At 43.7% G+C, this 19,068-nt stretch overlaps 1 protein-coding gene across 4 annotated transcripts in view; it reads left to right on the top strand.

Annotated features, from left to right (window-relative positions):
- The window catches only part of aass (aminoadipate-semialdehyde synthase), a 108,235-nt gene that overhangs the window by 64,815 nt on the left and 24,352 nt on the right, over positions 1-19,068 (top strand). For all 4 annotated transcript variants that reach the window (XM_070900577.1, XM_070900574.1, XM_070900576.1 and 1 more), the window contains 6 exons: positions 1,775-1,904; positions 4,035-4,145; positions 7,907-8,015; positions 8,541-8,681; positions 11,865-12,032; positions 17,960-18,055. In XM_070900577.1, coding sequence (XP_070756678.1) covers positions 1,775-1,904; positions 4,035-4,145; positions 7,907-8,015; positions 8,541-8,681; positions 11,865-12,032; positions 17,960-18,055 — 755 coding nt within the window. The remainder of the gene's footprint in view (positions 1-1,774; positions 1,905-4,034; positions 4,146-7,906; positions 8,016-8,540; positions 8,682-11,864; positions 12,033-17,959; positions 18,056-19,068) is intronic.

The raw sequence follows: 19,068 nt of genomic DNA, 5'->3' as shown, positions 1-19,068 counted from the left end.
TTGCCGTGAAGGAGTTCCGAGTAGAGCGCTTGCTTTGGGAGTCTCAAGTGTGGTCAGTGTTTCAATGCTGGGGATGTTGGCCTGGTCGAGGACGCTAATGTTGGTGCGTCTGTCCTCCCAGGGGATTTGTAGGATCTTGTGGAGGCATCATTGGTGGTATTTCTCCAGCGATTTGAGGTGTTTACTGTTCATGGTCCTTGTCTCTGAGCCATACAGGAGGATGGGTATTACTACAACTCTGTAGACCATGAGCTTGGTGGCAGTTTTGAAGGCCTGGTCTTCAAACACTCTCTTCCTCAGGCGACCGAAGGCTGCACTGGTGCACTGGAGGCGGTGTTGGATCTTGTCGTCAATGTCAGCTCTTGTTGATAAACGACTTGCTGTATATTTCCTTTATCATCTGAGGGAAAAGAATCCGGTTCTGGTTTTGGGTGTGACTCTTCAACTGTATTGCACTTAGCAACACTGAGCGATTCCACTTATAGCTCCACTCACATCACAAACAGGTTATCTGGTCATTATCATATTGCTGTTTGTGGGAGCTTGCTTGTGCAAATTGCCTGCTGCATTTCCTACACTTCAAAATTGGCCAGCACTCTGGGAAGAACTCCCCCACTCTATTTCAAAATATTGCCATGGGATCTTTTTGCGTCTACTTCTCTTTTGCACGCTAACTATATTCTGTATTTTTTATTTTTAAATGAAGTGCAGAATACAATTTGCTCCTATCAATCTACAAAACACACTCCAGGGGAAAAACAAGGCAGTCCTGGATCTCTGGAGTACGATCTGATTGGGCAGATCCTGAGCTGCTAAATGATTCTTTGAAACCCAATATGGTCACATTGAAACCGCTTAAAAAAACAAGAGAATTGCATCTGCAGAAAAGAGAGGTTCCTTGTGGGATGAGTTTGGTTTTACTCCTAAGAGGAAGTAAGGAAACATGTCATTAAACAAGGAGGTCAGGATCTCATTATGGAACCTTCCTCTGTATTTTAGCACAAGAATTTAGCACGTTGTTGAATACTTGTAGATGCTTTCTCCCTGCTTCCAACCTGTACCCAACAACAAAAAAGAAAGAATTGCATTTATATAGCGCCTTTTTACAACCTCGGGATGTTCCAAAGCCAATTAAGTACTTTTGAAGTGTAGGAAATGCAGCAGCCAATTTGTGCACAGCAAGCTCCCACAAACAACGGTGTGGTAACGACAAGGTAATCTGTTTTCGTGATGAGGTTCGAGAGATAAATATTGGCCAGGACTCTGGGAAGAACTCGCCCACTCTATTTCAAAATCTTGCCATGGGATCTTTTTGCGTCCACCTAAGAGGGTAGACAGGGCCTCGCTTTAACGTCTTACTGAAAGACGGCACATCCAACAGTGTAGTACTCCCCCAGTACTGCACCGGAGTGTCAGCCTAGATTTTGTGATCAAATCTCTGGAGTGGGACTTGAACCCAACAACCTTCTGATTCAGAGGCAAGGGTGCTGTCACTGAGCCAAGGCTGACATACACACATACACACAAAGGAACAAGGACAGGATGTCCAGTTTCAACTCTGTGAAAAAGAGAATTTTAACATGTACAAGAGTTACATCTTTAAAAATCTCCTTTATACGGTATCATTTTAGATGGGAATTTAAATTAATTAATTTGAGAATTCTCGTGAGTGCCATGTTGCATATTTTGAATTTTTAACCTTTAATATAATGGCTTTTAAATCAAATCGATAACTAAAGATTAAACTAATGTTCATTTTTAAAATTTTCTGCAGCATCAGCACTTGAAGACCAGTTGGAAAAGCTAGTTGCAAAGTACAACCACACCACTCCAGTTAAACTGGACATGCAGAAGGACAGCGACCGACTCTCCTCACTGGTGAAATCGCATGACCTTGTGATCAGGTTAGTTTGTGTGCTGTCCACTCGTGTAAATTTCCTACAGTCTTGCCAACGGAAATGTATTAACTCATTCCAGTCTTGACATCACTTTGGCTAGTAAATTAATGTCATCGAGCTCTTTCTCTCGAATTTGGAGTTTTATCTTATCTGGGAAGCCGTTTAAGAAGTCTCTTCGGTGCAGTGTATTTGTATTTTGCTAAGCTATGGAGCGGTAGGAAGCTGGTTATATTGCCATGATGGTATTTCTCTCCCTCTTGGATGAGTTCCTTATTACAACTGGAAGTTTAGAGGCACGCACTGAGCAGAGGTAGAGTCCCTTCCTGAGGTGGGGGGGAAACTTCCGAAGGCTGCTCCGATAATGTTGACTTTGGGATGAATAAAACAGCCTGTAGTGCACTGAGGGTGATTTGTCCGATAGCTTCTCTTTAACAGAAGATTCTGTACACTGGGGTTCGCAATCTCTTTGCTTCCGAGGCCCCCCCCCCCCCCCCGTAGTACAACACAACACAAGTATTTTTTCTGTTTGTTAATAGCTCTATTACACCTTGGGTAGAGAAGAATTTATAAAGTCCTATGTTTACATAAGCAAAATCCTGCAGATGCTGGAAATCTGAAATAAAAACAGAAAATGCTGGAAATACTCAGCAGGTCAGACAGCATCTGTGGAGAGAGAAACCGAGTTAACGTTTCCGATCTGACGAAAGGTCATCGACCTGAAACATTAACTCTGTTTCTCTCTCCACAGATGCTGCCTGACCTGCTGAGTATTTGTAGCATTTTCTGTTTTTATCCTAAATTTACGTTCTGTGCCCATTTGTTGCCCAGGGTCTGTTCCATCCCTTCAACCATTTGCTTAACAGGAAATGAACCAGGAGCAACGACTCACTGCTCACGACAGGCTAATGTTGTGCACACTCAGTCGGACTGGACTAAAATTCCAGGTCTCCGTCCTCCATTTCGGAAACAGAACTTCCTTCTTATTTTGATACCAAACCCCAACATGGCGGTGAAAGCCAGCCACTTGAATCAGCAGCACCAGTAATGGCAGAGGCAGGTGGCATATGATATAAATGGAGAAATAAACAGGGCCCTGAGCGACTTTACCCACCCGGCCTCATCGCCATAAATGCTTTTGTGACAAAGTAAGCCCCCCTTCTTTCTCCTTCCCCAACCCTTTCACAAATAGCTGGCAGTATCTCGAAGGACACTAGTGCCCAGACTAGGCCTATCCGTCCATTAGAGAAGCACATGGCCATGAATATAAAGTTCTGAGGAAAATCGTGAGAACGCCTTCAGCTATTTTACTAACTCAGACTAAAGACATTGAAAGAGAGAGTCACACCAGATCCCCATTATTACGGCCTTACTGCAGGCCTAGAGACTAAAAAGTCTTTCTTTCCTCCACCTTCTCCCCACATCCCCCCCCCCTACCCACCCATGGTCACATGCCGCGCACACGTTCCATCGACGGCGCTCTTTTCAAACATGCACGTGACTTTTAATCGACAAAGGGAGGCTCCACGTGAGGGGAAGGAAAAGGATTGAAAGGAAGGCTCGTGTTACCATGGGCCATGCAACGCCGATCTAACTCGCGGATTTCCCCGCCCCCAACTTGAGTTTTAATCCCCCAGAAGAGAAGTTTTAATCCCAATATTTTATTTAATAGTTAAAAGCGGCGAGTGGTTTATGGACTTAGAAGCAATTCGGGATCAAAAAATAAACCAGATAAATACTGCAGTAAAAGTCATTGATGCACAAAGGGACTTGTCTAAGCATTCAAATGCTGTCCAACAGTAAGATCCTGAATTGACTGCGTACGCATAGTTTTTAAAGCTGAGACTATTCCATTCGTCTCAATACACGGGAGACTGCTGAGATTTATGCCATAGCCTCCTCTGTATGTTGATGGGACAAACCAACTGGCAGACCCCCTGAAATCTTCTTGCAGATCCTTTGGTTGAGAACCCCTGCTGTAGATTATTGTTATTTGCCAGCCCTGCTCCTGAAAGGTTACCACAAGTTGTTAGGTTTAAGGGAAGCACAGGTCTATGCTGTCTGTCACAGGCCCACGCTGTCTCTAAATAGCCAACATTGATGCTCCAGAACAATCTTTGATTTTTAATCCCTGTCTAGTTTATTACCTGTTACTTATCATCTCATGGTGATGAAGGAATGCATCAATCAAAAAGTGAACATGGTGACAGCAAGCTACCAGTCTCCTGAAATGAAAGAATTGCACCAAAGGTTGGTATTACAGGAAGTGCTGGTTGCTCAATGTGGAATTTTACCCTGTTCCTTTTAGTCTTTGAAATGCCTCTGCCATTGAACTTTCAGTTGAATGATATTTAGTTTTAATATTTGTCAAGTTTATTGATTCGACCTGAAAATACATTAAAAAAGTTAACTTTCTTTGTAAAGCTCCAAGTGCTCAAAATTGTGAGAGATTTTGATAAAGTAAATTGGGAAAAACTATATCCGCTGGTCAATGAGTCAGTAACTACAGAAGGTAAATTTATCGCTAAATAAACAAAAGGAGAGGTTAAGAGAGATTTTTACTTGGAGGATTGGCAGGACATGGAATAGCATACCAGGATCAGTGGTAGACACACATCCATGCTAGCTTTTAAAATGGAAATGCATGAATATTTGAAAATAAAAATGTTAAAAACTTATGGGCCAAGGGCTGGGATTTGAAACTATTTGTATAGCTCTTGCAGAGAGCCCACATATACACAAAGGGCCGAATGGCCCCCTTTTGTGCAGTAAAATGCTATGACTCGACAAAACTTATTTGGTGCAGAAATTCCTTTGGGGGGTCTTCCAATGGGCAATTGCCTCCTCTCTGGAGATTTTTTACGAATTTACCTGGTGGTCTAGGAGGCGCCCTGATTTCCAATGGGGAGGCCGCCTTCTCCCGCGCTGCAAAGCGCGCTCACGCCCAGAGGGTTCCGATGCAGTCATGTGTGACTGCTCAGCCAATCAGGTAAGTATTTCACAGGTTCCCATTAATAGCATCGAGACTCGCATATCTGAGTTCAGTGCTATTAATAGGGGAAAAAAACCACACACTAATGAAAAAAAAACAGACCTCACAAAATTTAAATTAATTGAAATTAAAGTTAATAAATGCCTTAGAAAAACCTATTTCCGATTTTTTTGTTAAGTTTTGTAATTCGGGTTAAAAATAAACTTATCTTAGTGGGCAGAGTTTTTAACAATACTTTGTTTTATTTAATTTTAATTTGTTTGTGCGTTTTAAAACACTTGCACCTGTAAAAGTAGGCTATGCGCCAGCTTTTTCCGGTGCAAGATTTTTGAGGAAATCTGCCGGGCAAGCTATGCGTAAATCCCGCAATCTTGCCTGTACAAATGTCCTCGCTCCCGATCTGTCATCCTCGCTCCCGATCTGGCTACGATCTATCAAGCTCCAGCTTGACAGATCGGAAAAGCCGTTTTTCGGCGCATACACATCAGAATTTCTACTCCATTATTACGTAGGACTTGAGAGCGTGTGACCTTGATAGGTGATCTAAGGATGTTAACACTGGTAAGCCAACCTAGAAAACTATTAACAAATTTAATGAACGGCTTAAAGAAAAACTGACAACACCAAACCAGTCCCAAATATTATGATATGCAGTTGGACATGGACTTGTCATAACTTAAGCTTCAGGCACACCCAATATTCCATTACTTGTACAGTGTAAGACGATGCAGTGATTTTCTCATCTCTGAGAAATTGTGGGTTATTACGAATACATATGGTTGCTCCTCCCCCTTCGCCACTGCCCCAGTTCATTTTGATATTCTTCCCCCTCTGCCCCATCCCAGTCCACGCTGATGCTCTTCTCTTCTCTTTCCTCTGTTCAAGCTGGCAGTCTTGTCCATCTTCCCTCTCCTCCAGTCCGTGCTGACACACTCACTCCTTCCTTCCCCGGCGCTATTTCTGGCTTCAGTGCCCAAGCACCACTCACGGCTCCTACTTGATTCGACTGCCGACCCAGGGGATTGAAGGCTGCTGCACACGTTGGACAACCTTTCCTGATATTGCACAATGATGGCAATAATTCCCACCAACCGGGTGCAGCAACATTCAATCCGATAGCAACAGTGGCGGCTAGGACCAGGAGCAGCGTTGATTTACCCCCATGAATGGCAGCAAGTGGACACTGAATCTAAAACCGTGATGTCCAGTTGAAATGTGGATGGTTGCCATGTCCATTAACACTAACATTTGGGTAATTAACAACAGTTTCATAGCTGCAGATATTCAGTTAATGGGAATGAAGAGAGTAAAGACAGAATTTGGTATTTAGTTCAGTTCTGTTGGATACAGATTTAACTTCCTGTCATAAGTAGTTTATTAAACTTCATGGCTTTCTTCTGCTGCACTCCCTTTAAACAATTGCTCACAAAACTATGAATAAACAAATTCAAACAATGACCATCTGTAATCCTCCACGCAAGGTTCACACAGCTGCTTCTCCAAGGAGGAATAATGAAAGATTTCATAAATGGCTTTCATCTAGTTTGCATATATGGTTCACCGATGACATAGTCTTTGTCATGGTCAGTGACTCTAGTTTTTCTATTAGGTATTCTACTCGTTACACTGTCTCCTAACAAGTCCAAAGGAGCACAATAGGAGAATTTTGCTTTCTCTTCCCTGCACTGGTTTCTATTGACCTGATATTATGCGGTGTGTATATTAGAGTATGAACAGTTAATGCATGGACTTTCATACACTAAGAGTACATGCACTAACACCCCCACAGCATTATTTCAAGCTCTAAATTGTACTTGGTCCACTGATTCACCTCCACTTCACATGTGCATTTCTGTCTTGGCTTTCTTCTCAAGTTTCTCAAACCTTCCCCCTTTCTATGTAACCTTTTTGCAGCGAACTTTCATGAGTTTCTAGGATGCTAACTGCACAGAATCCACTAGGTTCAGGGCCAAGCATTTGTCTTGATGAAAGTCATTCGTAATTTTATGCAATTAAAAATTTCCCATTTTAAAAAATAGCAGTGCGTAATAGCTATGACATGCCACAGACAACATCCCAGGATTCTGTGATATTGCTGCACACCTATAGAAACATAACAAATGTAATTGCAGAGAAACACTTCTATTGTATAAATATTATTTCTCATCACCAACATGACAGAATAATTATATATACAAAATTCTAAATAATGCATCAACTCCAAGTACATTTTGTTCTTGTGAAGTTATAATTTACAATTGATGACACCTTGTGCAACTTGACCTCTTTTTGATGTTTTGTCCCATTGACAATAAATGAGAGAGGGGAAATTCAGCCACTCTAATTCAACAAAAATAACTGAGATGCTTATGTTAACTCTGTGCCTCGTGGATAAATGGCCAGACGTGGTTCAGTGCTGGTTTTTATTGAGCCCTGTCTGTATCTCTTAAAGAGATATGTATGAAAGTTGCGTGGATGGAAAAAATTTTAGCGATTTTATATTGGACACTTTTCCCATTGCCCGTCTACTCTACCTTTTTTGTGTCAGCTGTGGCTCAGTGGGCAGCACACTCGCTTCTGAGTCAGAGGTTGTGGTTCAAGTCCCACTCCAGGAGTCTTGAGTGCATAAATCTAGGTTGACACTCCACTCCAGTGCAGTGCTGAGGGAGTACTGCACTGTCTGAAGTCCCATCTTTTGGATGAGACATTAAACCGAGGAGGCCCTGTCTGCTCTCACAGGTGGCGGTAAAAGATCCCATGGCCCTATTTTTGAAGAAGAGCAGGGGAGTTATCCCTGGTGTCTGGGCCAATATTTATCCCTCAATCAACATCATTAAAAACAGATTCTCTGGTCATTATTACATTGCTGTTTGTGTGGGAGCTTGCTGTGTGCCAATTGGCGGCTGCGTTTCCCATATTACAACAATGACTACACTCCAAAAGTATTTAATTGGCTATAAAGCGCTTTGACACGTCTGGTAACATGAATGATGCTATATAAATCCAAGTCTTTCTTTAGTGCACTAGATGCTGGGATTACTATTTTAAATGAGATTGGTCTGGATCCAGGGATTGACCACATGCTGGCAATGAAACGCATTGACGAGGCGAAAGAGCAAGGATCAACAGTGAGTGCCATTGTTTTAAGCAGCTTATCCCCACAATGGATCATCTCCCCTTTTATATTCAGAACATTTAAGTCAGTGAATTGAAATTCTATGTCCCTCAAGCTGCCCAAGTATCCAAGTGAAAACCAGTTTTTAAAATCAGATTCTTCTGGGCTACAAGAGAAAGGACAAATATGCTGAGACTTTTAAATACACCTTTTGCATATCACAAAATATCCCTAATAATGAAAAGTGCTCATTAGAATATAGTGGTACTTGAATAAAATAACAATTAAATGACAACGTCCACCGTCCCTTGCTGCCAAATTGATGCTGTGTGCGTCGTGAGGTTTGGGATCCGGGGAAAGCTCCAGATTGAAGCACAGGTGAATGGGTGGGAAACAATTGTTTTATTGCGTTGTGTGATTAGTTTTATTAAGAGTCATATCATCAGCATTTGACATTGTAATGGTTATAAAAGTGAAGTATACATTGGCTTTCTTGGAGCATGATTTGTGTTGCTGCAATTTATTTTTCTTTCTTCAGATAGAGTCATATGTTTCCTTCTGTGGAGGACTCCCTGCCCCTGAATATTCTGATAACCCCCTCGGGTATAAGTTCAGCTGGAGTCCTTCTGGAGCTCTGTTAAATACATTCCGTCCAGCCACCTACTTAAAGGATGGAAAGGTAAACTGTTATTTTTATTGAGTCCGATCTTGCTGTCTTCTTTCAGTGAACAAAAGCAATGATGACAGTGTCAAACAGCTCTTTTCAATAGTTACTGCAAAAATGAGCATGACTGGCATCAGATAGAGCTTATTAACAGGGACAGAATTTGTCCTCCAGCAGCTCATCAGTTGCTATACATATGTCTGAGATCTGATCTGTCGCACTCAAAGTATCACATTTTGTTACAGACTATCTGTCTTTTTCTTTTAAAAATAATCATTTTGTGCAGGGTTTTTCCCGCCTTGAGCCAAAAACTTACAAGCAGCTACAATTACCCTCTAATTGACCTCGGGTTTCTAAGCAGCTACAATTGCGCTCCAGTTGACCTCGAGTTTACAAACGGTTACAATCACGCTCCAGTTTAAAAAAAATAAATAATTTCATGGGATGTGGACATTGCTGGCAAGGCCAGCATTTAGAAACATAGAAACATAGAAAATAGGTGCAGGAGTAGGCCATTCGGCCCTTCGAGCCTGCACCACTATTCAATGAGTTCATGGCTGAACATGCAACTTCAGTACCCCATTCCTGCTTTCTCGCCATACCCCTTGGTCCCCTCAGTAGTAAGGATTACATCTAACTCCTTTTTGAATATATTTAGTGAATTGTCCTCAACAACTTTCTGTGGTAGAGAATTCCACAGGTTCAACACTCTCTGGGTGAAGAAGTTTCTCCTCATCTCGGTCCGAAATGGCTTACCCCTTATCCTTAGATTGTGACCCCTAGTTCTGGACTTCCCCAACATTGGGAACATTCTTCCTGCATCTAACCTGTCTAAACCCGTCAGAATTTTAAACGTTTCTATGAGATCCCCTCTCATTCTTCTGAACTCCAGTGAATACAAGCCCAGTTGATCCAGTCTTTCTTGATAGGTCAGTCCCACCATCCCGGGAATCAGTCTGGTGAACCTTCGCTGCACTCCCTCAATAGCAAGAATGTCCTTCCTCAAGTTAGGAGACCAATACTCCAAGTGTGGCCTCACCAAGGCCGTGTACAACTGTAGTAACACCTCCCTGCCCCTGTACTCAAATCCCCTCGCTATGAAGGCCAACATGCCATTTGCTTTCTTAACCGCTTGCTGTACCTGCATGCAGCCTTCAATGACTGATGTACCATGACACCCAGGTCTCATTGCACCTCCCATTTTCCTAATCTGTCACTATTCAGATAATAGGCTGTCTCTCTGTTTTTACCATCAAAGTGGATAACCTCACATTTATCCATATTATACTTCATCTGCCATGCATTTGCCCACTCACCTAACTTATCCCAGTCACTCTGCAGCCTCATAGCATCCTCCTCGCAGCTCACACTGCCACCCAACTTAGTGTCATCCGCAAATTTGGAGATACTACATTTAATCCCCTCATCTAAATCATTAATGCACAGTGTAAACAGCTGGGGCCCCAGCAAAGAACCTTGCGGTACCCCACTAGTCACTGCCTGCCATTCTGAAAAGTACCCATTTACTCCTACTCTTTGCTTCCTGTCCTTATTGCCCTTGAGAAGATGGGCCACCTTCTTGAACCGCTGCAGTCCCACAGTGATTATTGTTGTAGTGCTTTCACTTCAAAGGGCAGTTAAGAGTCAACCACATTGTTGTGGGTCTGGAGTCACCAGACCAGGTAAGGTCAGCGTTTTCATTCCCTAAAGGACATCAGTGAACGAGATGGATTTTTAATCCAGAATTTACACCATTACTGATACTAGCTTTTTAACATTTAATTAACTGAATTTAAATTCCTCTGGGATTTGAATTTAGGTCTCCAGATTATTAGTCTTGGCCTCTGCATTACTAGTCCAGCAACATAACCACTATGCTGCCATTCTAGCTGATCTCTGGAGTTTATACGCAGCTACAATTACCTGGATATGCCTATTTAGACTACTTCCCCACAGCAAGTACTTGATCAATAACTATCATAGGACATAGCAGAAAAAATACAGTTCCATCTTAGCCACTAAAAATCACAACTGCGCTCCAGGCCGTAGAGTACGTATGAGCATCACCATGGGAGATCATTTAGCATTTAAAAATAAATGCATATTAAAACATACTAGAACCAGATATCAGTTAATTAACCGTACCTTTGGGAATGTGCAGCACCTGTATCCTCGGCATTCATCTGAATGTCTCTTGCCCGCCTTTTGGCAGTTACTTACTGCTAGCAACACGTGCTCTGAAATATTCGGATACACGTTTTCATTGAGGCAGTTGCTATGGTGGCCATTTTCAATAAAACGGTAACTGTGTCGAAACGGAACTATAATGAAACATAAATGTTAGGGTAATTTTGAGGATGATTTCCATCAGGGTTAGGTTGTAGCATTCTGTAATTTAATGTTCAGTGCCTGGCTCACAACTATTATTCATTCACGGAATGTGGACGTCACTGGCAAAGCCAGCATTTTCTGCCCATTCCTAATTGCTCTCGAAGGTGGTGGTGAGTAGCCTTCTTGACAACTGAGTGCTTGCTAGGCCATTTCAGAGGGCAGTTGAGAGTCTGGAGTCACATAAAGGCGAGACCAGGTAAAAACAGCAGATTTCTTTCCCTAACGGACATTAGTGAATCAGATGGGTTTTTACAACAATCATGGTCACCATTACTGATACTGTCAAAGTGGGATTTGAACTCGCGTCTCTGGATCATTAGTTCAGGCCTCTAGATTACTAGTCCAGTAACATAACCACTATGCTACCGGTCACGTTGAATAAGAGGTAACAGCTCGCCTGCTCCCTATGTGTAGCAGCCTCATGAATGTACTTGTCAAGATTTCCTTTGTTTTGTATTTCTAGCAAAATTATAAACTTCAAGTGAATTCTAAAGCTGTTGTACATAGTGACCCAAGGAATTCTTGGCCTAGGTGCTTTTATTGCAAACAAATGGCAACATACATGATGTGATTAAAAACAGTTAGTGGGTGAATTTCTGTAGGCGTTTTCCCTCTGGTCCACCATAACTTGGCGAAAAACTGTTTTTCCGGGGTTTTTAATGTCTCTTCTGCCAAAGTTACAGTGGACGCCCAGGAGAACACCAGTGGAAGTTCACCATTGTAATGTTTGTGAGAACCATTCCTCCCCGTGGGTTAAATGTAGTGCTTTTTAGTACATTGTGGTGTACCAATATTCTTAATCTGCAGATTGTTGACATCCCAGCTGGAGGTGCTGTACTCGACCATGCTCGTCCAATGGACTTCTTCCCGGGATTCAACCTAGAGGGTGCACCAAACAGAGACAGCCTCAAATACGGAACGCCGTACGGTATCCAATCAGCTCGCACTTTGTTACGGGGCACCCTGAGATACAAGGTAAGAATGGAAAACTTCTAATTGCTCAATTCAAGCTGAAAAATTAGAAATGTCAATTGTAATTCATCGAAAGGAAATGTGGTAGAAAAGAGAATGTGTAAAGCAGCAGGGACTTATTATACAAGGTTTAGTTACTAGCAAGCTGGCTGTGTTTCTTCCTCAGGAGTAGAGCCTTGATGGGTAACTGGTGAACATGGGAGACAGGCTGTTTAAATTGATTGCCAAATTGGTCTAAGTTGTGCATGCTATTAGTTGCTTGCTTTACAAAGCTGTACTTCCCTCAGTGAATAGGTTTGTCGGACAAAGCTTGTGGACACAGTACTCATCTGCACTTACTGAAGAATGGAAGAAAAATCAGGAATGGGAAGAGCCTATTCAGCCCATCAAATGCATCCCTTATTAGATTAGCATCTAATTGTATTTTGAATAACCCTAATGAATGTGCCTCAAGTAACTTTCTTGGTAGATTATTACAAGTAATAATCACCCTTTCAATAATTACTTTTTCACGATAGCTGTACTGAATCTATTCACTCAGACCTATTTACATCCTCTGATATTTTCTTAGTTTACTTGAAAGTAATAATCTGGCATTACCTCTGACAAACAAGAAATGTTTCTGTATTTTGTTGTACAGTTCTGAAATAATTAGTTATGTAGAATGAAGGTCAGAGAGAAGCCGTCTGGCCATAACGAGCATGCTTTATTCTAAACAATAATTACATTGTAGATGATGCTATCAACAGGTGCTTGGTTACCAAACAATGTGCAAACACCTACTCCTCAGCATTGTCTGCAACACTTTTTACCATTGTATGCAAATGGGAAGACGTTATGCGATGGTTATGTAAAGCTTTGATTAAGAGCATAAGAATCAGGAGCAGGAGTAGGCCATACGGCCCATCGATCCTACTCTGCGCCGGCCCCGACCTCCGTTCCTCGCCGTTTCCCATCTCCGGTTCCATCCTCTGGGCCTCGCCTCGCACCTCGCCAGCCTTCCGCACCTCCCGCTCCTCGTCGACTTCCGGACCTCGCGCTGCTGGGCTCCGATCCCGCCACTGGGCTCGACCTCACTCTAAGCTGCCTGGGTTCCCGTGACACCGATTTTGTCGCCCTCTTTGATTTTGTTGCCTTCTCATGATGGCTTGCGCTGCTCCTTGCAGTGGCTAACTCCTCTTGTGTTCCGCTGCTCCTGGTGTTTCCCACCAGGTCGGGTCGGCCGGCGCCAAGGAAACTAATAATGAATCGATGACTGCAACTCACTAAAGTTAATGTAAGCAAGAAAATGATATTAGAAAAATATAATGGTACTGAAAACTGACAAATCCCCAGGACCCAATGGTTTCCACCCCAGGGTTTTAAAGGAAGTGGGTGAGAAAATTGGAGATGCTTTAGCCATAATTCAAACTCTCTCGATTCAGGGAATGTCCCTTTTTAGCTTGGGTAATTGTAAATGTTACTTCATTATTCAAAAAAGAAGAGGAAGAGAAACCAGGAAATTTTAGACCTGTTAATCGAACCTCTGTTGTGAGGAATCATTGGAATCTATAATTAAGAACAGAGTGAGCATTTAGAGAAATTTGAGCTGACCAGAGTGAGCCAACATGGATTGTAAAGGATAGGTCATGTCCAACGAACCTAACTGAATTTTTTGAGGAAGTAACTAAAGTAGTAGATAGGGGAATGTCCGTGGATGTAAGTTATATGGACTTCCAGAAGGAATTCGCTAAGGTTCCACATAAGCGACTGTTAACTAAAATTAAAGCTCATGGAACTGAACAACAACAATAACTTGTATTATATAGCACCTTTAATGTAGTAAAACATCCCAAGGTGCTTCGCAGAAGTGTTTTAAGACAAAAAATAATTTTGACACCAAGCCACGCAAGAAGAAATTACATCAGATGACCAAAAGCTTGGGCAAAGAGATAGGTTTAAGGAGCATCTTAAAGGAGGAAAGAGAGACCGCGAGGTTTAGGAGGGAGTTCCAGAGCTTAGGACCCAGGCAGCTGAAGGCACGGCCACCAATGGTTGAACAGTTATAATCAGGGATGCTCAAAAGGGCAGAATCTGAGGAATGCAGGTATCTCTGGGTTTGTGAGGCTGAAGGAGATTACAGAGGTAGGGAGGGGTGAGGCCATGGAGGAATTTGTAAACCAGGATAAGAATTTTGAAATTGAGGCATTGCTTAACTGGGAGCCAATGTAGGTCATCGAGCACAGGGGTGATTGGTGAACAGGATTTGGTGTGAGTTAGGACATGGGCTGACGAGTTTTGGATGACCTCAAATTTACGAAGGGTAGAATGTGGGAGGCCAGCCAGGAGTGCATTGGAGTAGTCAAGTCTAGAGGTAACAAAGGCATGGATGAGGGTTTCAGCAGTAGCTGAGCTGAGGCAGGGGCAGAGCCAGGCAATGTTATGAAGGTGGAAATAGCCGGTTTTAGTAATGCGGATATGTGGCCGGAAGCTCGTTTCCGGGTCAACTATATGACACCTGGGTTTCTAACTGTCTGGCTCAGCCTCCAACAGATGCTAGGGTGTGATGGAGTTGGTGGCTAGGGAATGCAGTTTGTGGCGGGGACCGAAGACACTGGCTTCAGTCTTCCCAATATTTAATTGGAGAAAATTTCTGCTCATTCAGTACTGGATGTTGGACAACCATGGAGGGGTCGAAAGCAGTGGTGGTGAGATAGCATTGGTGCCATCAGTGTACATGTGGAAACTAATGCTTTGTTTTTGGATGATGTCGCCAAGGGGCAGCATGTAGATGAGAAATAGGAGGGGGCCAAGGATAGATCCTTGGGGGACATGAGAGGTAACGATGCAGGAGCGGGAAGAGAAGCCATTGCAGGAGATTTTCTGGCTACGATTAGATAGATAAGAATGGAACCAGGGAAGTGCAGTCTCACCCAGCTGGACGATAGTGGAGAGGCGTTGGAGGAGGAGGAGGAAGTGGTCAACCATGTCAAAGGCTGCAGACAGGTCGAGAAGGGCGAGGAGGGATAGTTTAATTTTGTTAGTCACAAAGGATGTCATTTATGACTGATGAGAGGCAAGTTGAAGGCAAATAATCATCCTGATTTGGGGATTGGTTAGGCGGTAGAAGACAGAGTAGGGATAATAGGTATGTATTCGAATTGGAAGGAAATGACTAGTGGTGTCCCACAAGGATCTGTGCTTGAGCCTCAAACATTCACTGTATTTATTAATGATTTAGATAATATAATAGAGAACCATATATCCAAGTTTGCCAATGACACAAAGATTTGGAGAATAGTAAGTAGATGATGGCATAAAATTACAAAGAGACTTTGATAGAGTAAGAGGGTGAAATTCCCCTGATTGCGAGTCGCGAACTGGGCCGACCTCCACTCCTGAGGAGGTGCGCTGCGCCACGCGCTGCCATTTTCCCGTTTTGGCTGACTCGCCTGTCGGCCCGTCATACTGCTCTGTGGTGTGGTCAGGGCCATCATCGTATAGCCCGGCACTCCGTTTGGATGCCGGGCTGTGGCCATGGCACCACGCTGCCCTGGTGGCCCAATGCAGGCCATCAGAGGGCCTGCAGAAGTGGAGGGGCGTTGAAAAGCGTAGCGCTGCCGATACCACCCCAACAGGAAGTGGAGCCCGCTACGTTGCGCCCCCCTTCCTGTGAGGAGCGGTAACCCCAATTTCGCTTTTGGGGCGGGACTCCTGTGCTAGGCGCAGAGTTTCCCACCCCGGAGAGATTTCCGCCCCCAACCGGGGCGATAGCCAATTTCAACCCCTAAATGAGTGGGCAAAACTGGCAAATGGATTTCAGTGCAGGTAAGTTTGAGGCCATCCACTTAAGACCAAAGAAGGAGCGATCCGAGTATTTTTATAGCTAGGAACATTGGAGGTTCAAACTGATTTACGAGTCCACGTATACAGATCACTAAAATGTAATGGTCAGGGACAAAAAATAATCAAAAAGGCTAATGGAATGATAGCCTTTACATCTAGAGGGCCAGAATATAAAGGGGAGGAAGTTTTGCTGCAGGTATACAAAGCCCGGGTTAGATTACATCTGGAGTACTGTGTACAGTTCAAGGCACCGTACCTTGGAAAGGATATATTGGCCTTGGAAGGAGTGTAGATTCACCAGAATGTTACCAGGGCTCCAAGGGTTAGCTTATGAAGAGATTATATAAACTAGGCGTGTATTCCCTGGAATATAGAAGGTTAAGGGGTGATTTGATTGAAGTTTGTAGGATTTTGAAAGGAATTGATAGGGTAGACAAAGAGAAACCTTTTCCAATGGTGGGGGAATCTAGGACAAAGCAACATATATTAGAGCCAGGCTATTCAGGAGAGAAGCTCGGAAACACTGCTTCACACACAGGGTGGTAGAAGTGTGGAACTCTCTCTCTCTCAAAAAGCAGTAGCTCAATTGATAATTTTCAATCTGAGATTGATAGAGTTTTTGCTAATCAAGGGTATTAAGGGATATGGAGCCAAAGTGAGTATATTGTGATAGAATACAGATCAGCTATGATCTCATTGAATTGCGGAACAGGCTCGAGGGGCTGAATGGCCTGCTATTCCAATATCGCTAATAGATTTTATTACTTTGCCCCTTACTGATCTATTAACAGGTCTGTAGTTGCCGCCTTGAATTTTGGCACCCATTTTAAATAGTTACAATTACGATATATTTGCCTGTTTCGAGCCATGTGGAACTTACTATCATCATTACTCACATGACTTCGAATAGACCCATTTTCCTGCAGATTATTTTTTTCAGAAATGTAGGACACTGTTTGAGATTGAAAATATCTTTTATGTGTATCATTAGGGTGGTTGGTAGTGTAGCTTGCTCTCTGGGAATCTCACTCACCCACTCCAGGTGCAGTCTCGCCCTCAGACTCTTCTCTTTCTGGTGGTGGGCGACTGGGAACTGCTAAGTGTTCACCTTCCAGTTGGAGCATCAGTGTAGTCAAAGCACAGAAAGCACCTCCTGTCATTGTCCATGTTGATTAGTGGTGATTGCAATCGAGAATGTAGCAACATCAGATTTTTGATATTTTTCAAGTTCATCTTTTCGATTTTCTTCTCTCTTTTCTCCTCGGAGTTTAACCGTGGAGTGGTGGTGGGGGAAGACGCCCCACAGTCTGGCCTAATCCAACACCTACACACATGCAAATTCCAGCAATGATCATTGAATATTAACAAAGAGTGGGAACCCTGGCTGACTTTTTTTTCCTCTCTCCTTCTCCTGAAAGCTGCGGGTAATTTTAGTGTGCTCCAGCACTACAACACTCGGATCTCAGTACTCCTCCAATTCTGGCTCCCGATTTTCACCACTCCGCCATTGGCAGTGTGCGGATGAACCATTCCGTCATATTTTACTGTTGGTCTGAACTAAAGCATCTGTCATATTTACAAATGCTGACAGTTAATTTAGAAATCTGATTATTGTCTGTTTCACTAAGAAATTATTATGCAGCTTCACCTTTTGTTCTTTGCATTTATTCTTTCCTCAGATACTGTTGTGATTAGAGGATTGTTGCGTTACTGCATGACCATGACTTGTAATAGGCCTATTTTCTTGTAGATTATTTCTTGTCGTATCTTGAATATCAGCATCTGTTTTCTGATCCACGTCCATATGTACAGTAATCCAGCACCTGCTGGATGAGTGGGGCCTCCTGCAAGATTACAGAGGATTTAGGGAATTGGCTTTCATGCTTTGTAAGAGAAAGATTTAAATATTTTCTTCATCTTAGCAGACAAGTTAATTAATTAAATATTCACCAACAGCCTATCAACCATTCCACAGGAAACAATGTTAGATACCAACCCAGACTGATCCTGGATGATGTTTAATCTGTCGATGATTTTTGTAATTTGCAATGCTGTCCATAATGAAACATGACCACTAATAGAAATTGTCCTGCGTCCTCTTTCAGGGATACGCAAATACAGTGAAAGGATTTCACAAGCTCGGACTGATCAATCCTGACCCATGTGCACTGCTCAGTCCCGAAGCTCCTCCTATAACCTGGGTATGCCTCTTTCTTTCATAGAAAATTGTGCAGGTTGGTTCCACAGGATTATATTGAGGGTTTTGGAAACTTATCCAAGTAATAGAACTGGTGGCACCGGTGGAGGGTAAACACCGACAGGGACTGGTTGGGCCAAATGGCCTGTTTCTGTCTTATATCTTAATGTATTTCGATGATTCCGCTGATCTTTCTGAGGCCAACGAGCAATCTGATAGTTTGTTGTCCTTTTTTTAATCTCTAAGCTTTCAGAAATATGCTGAATTTTTCAGACCTAATTTTAAAAAATATATTTTGAATTCATCATTGGATTCTGCTAAAGGCATTTAGTGTAAGTTCATCTGATCTGTTGGTGCCTGGGTGGTGGGAGGGAAAGGTGGGAGGACAGTTGACATTTCAGGTACAGAAAGTGTGACAGAAAACAGCGATTCGAGGGAGCTCCACCAGCGATGTGGGGGGGTCTGCACCAGCGATTGGGGGGGTCTGCACCAGCGGTGTGGGGGGGTCTGCACCAGCGATTGGGGGGGGTGGTCTGCACCAGTGATTGGGGGAGTCTGCACAGCGGTGGGGGGGGTGGTCTGCACCAGTGATTGGGGGGGTCTGCACAGCGGTGTGGGGGGGGTCTGCACCAGTGATTGGGGGGGGGGGTCTGCACCAGTGATTGGGGGGTCTGCACCAGCGGTGTGGGGGGGTCTGCACCAGATTGGGGGGGGGGTCTGCACCAGTGATTGGGGGGGGGGGTCTGCACCAGTGATTGGGGGGGGGGGGGTCTGCACCAGTGATTGGGGGGGGGGGTCTGCACCAGTGATTGGGGGGGGGTCTGCACCAGTGATTTGGGGGGGGGGTCTGCACCAGCGATTGGGGGGGGGGGTCTGCACCAGCGGTGTGGGGGGGTCTGCACCAGTGATTTGGGGGGGGGGTCTGCACCAGTGATTGGGGGGGAGGTCTGCACCAGCGATTGGGGGGGGGGGGGGTCTGCACCAGTGATTGGGGGGGTCTGCACCAGCGATTGGGGG

Source organism: Pristiophorus japonicus, chromosome 15 (assembly GCF_044704955.1).
Source record: "Pristiophorus japonicus isolate sPriJap1 chromosome 15, sPriJap1.hap1, whole genome shotgun sequence".
NCBI lineage: Eukaryota > Metazoa > Chordata > Chondrichthyes > Pristiophoridae > Pristiophorus > Pristiophorus japonicus.
This window is presented reverse-complemented; position numbering and strand designations above follow the sequence as displayed.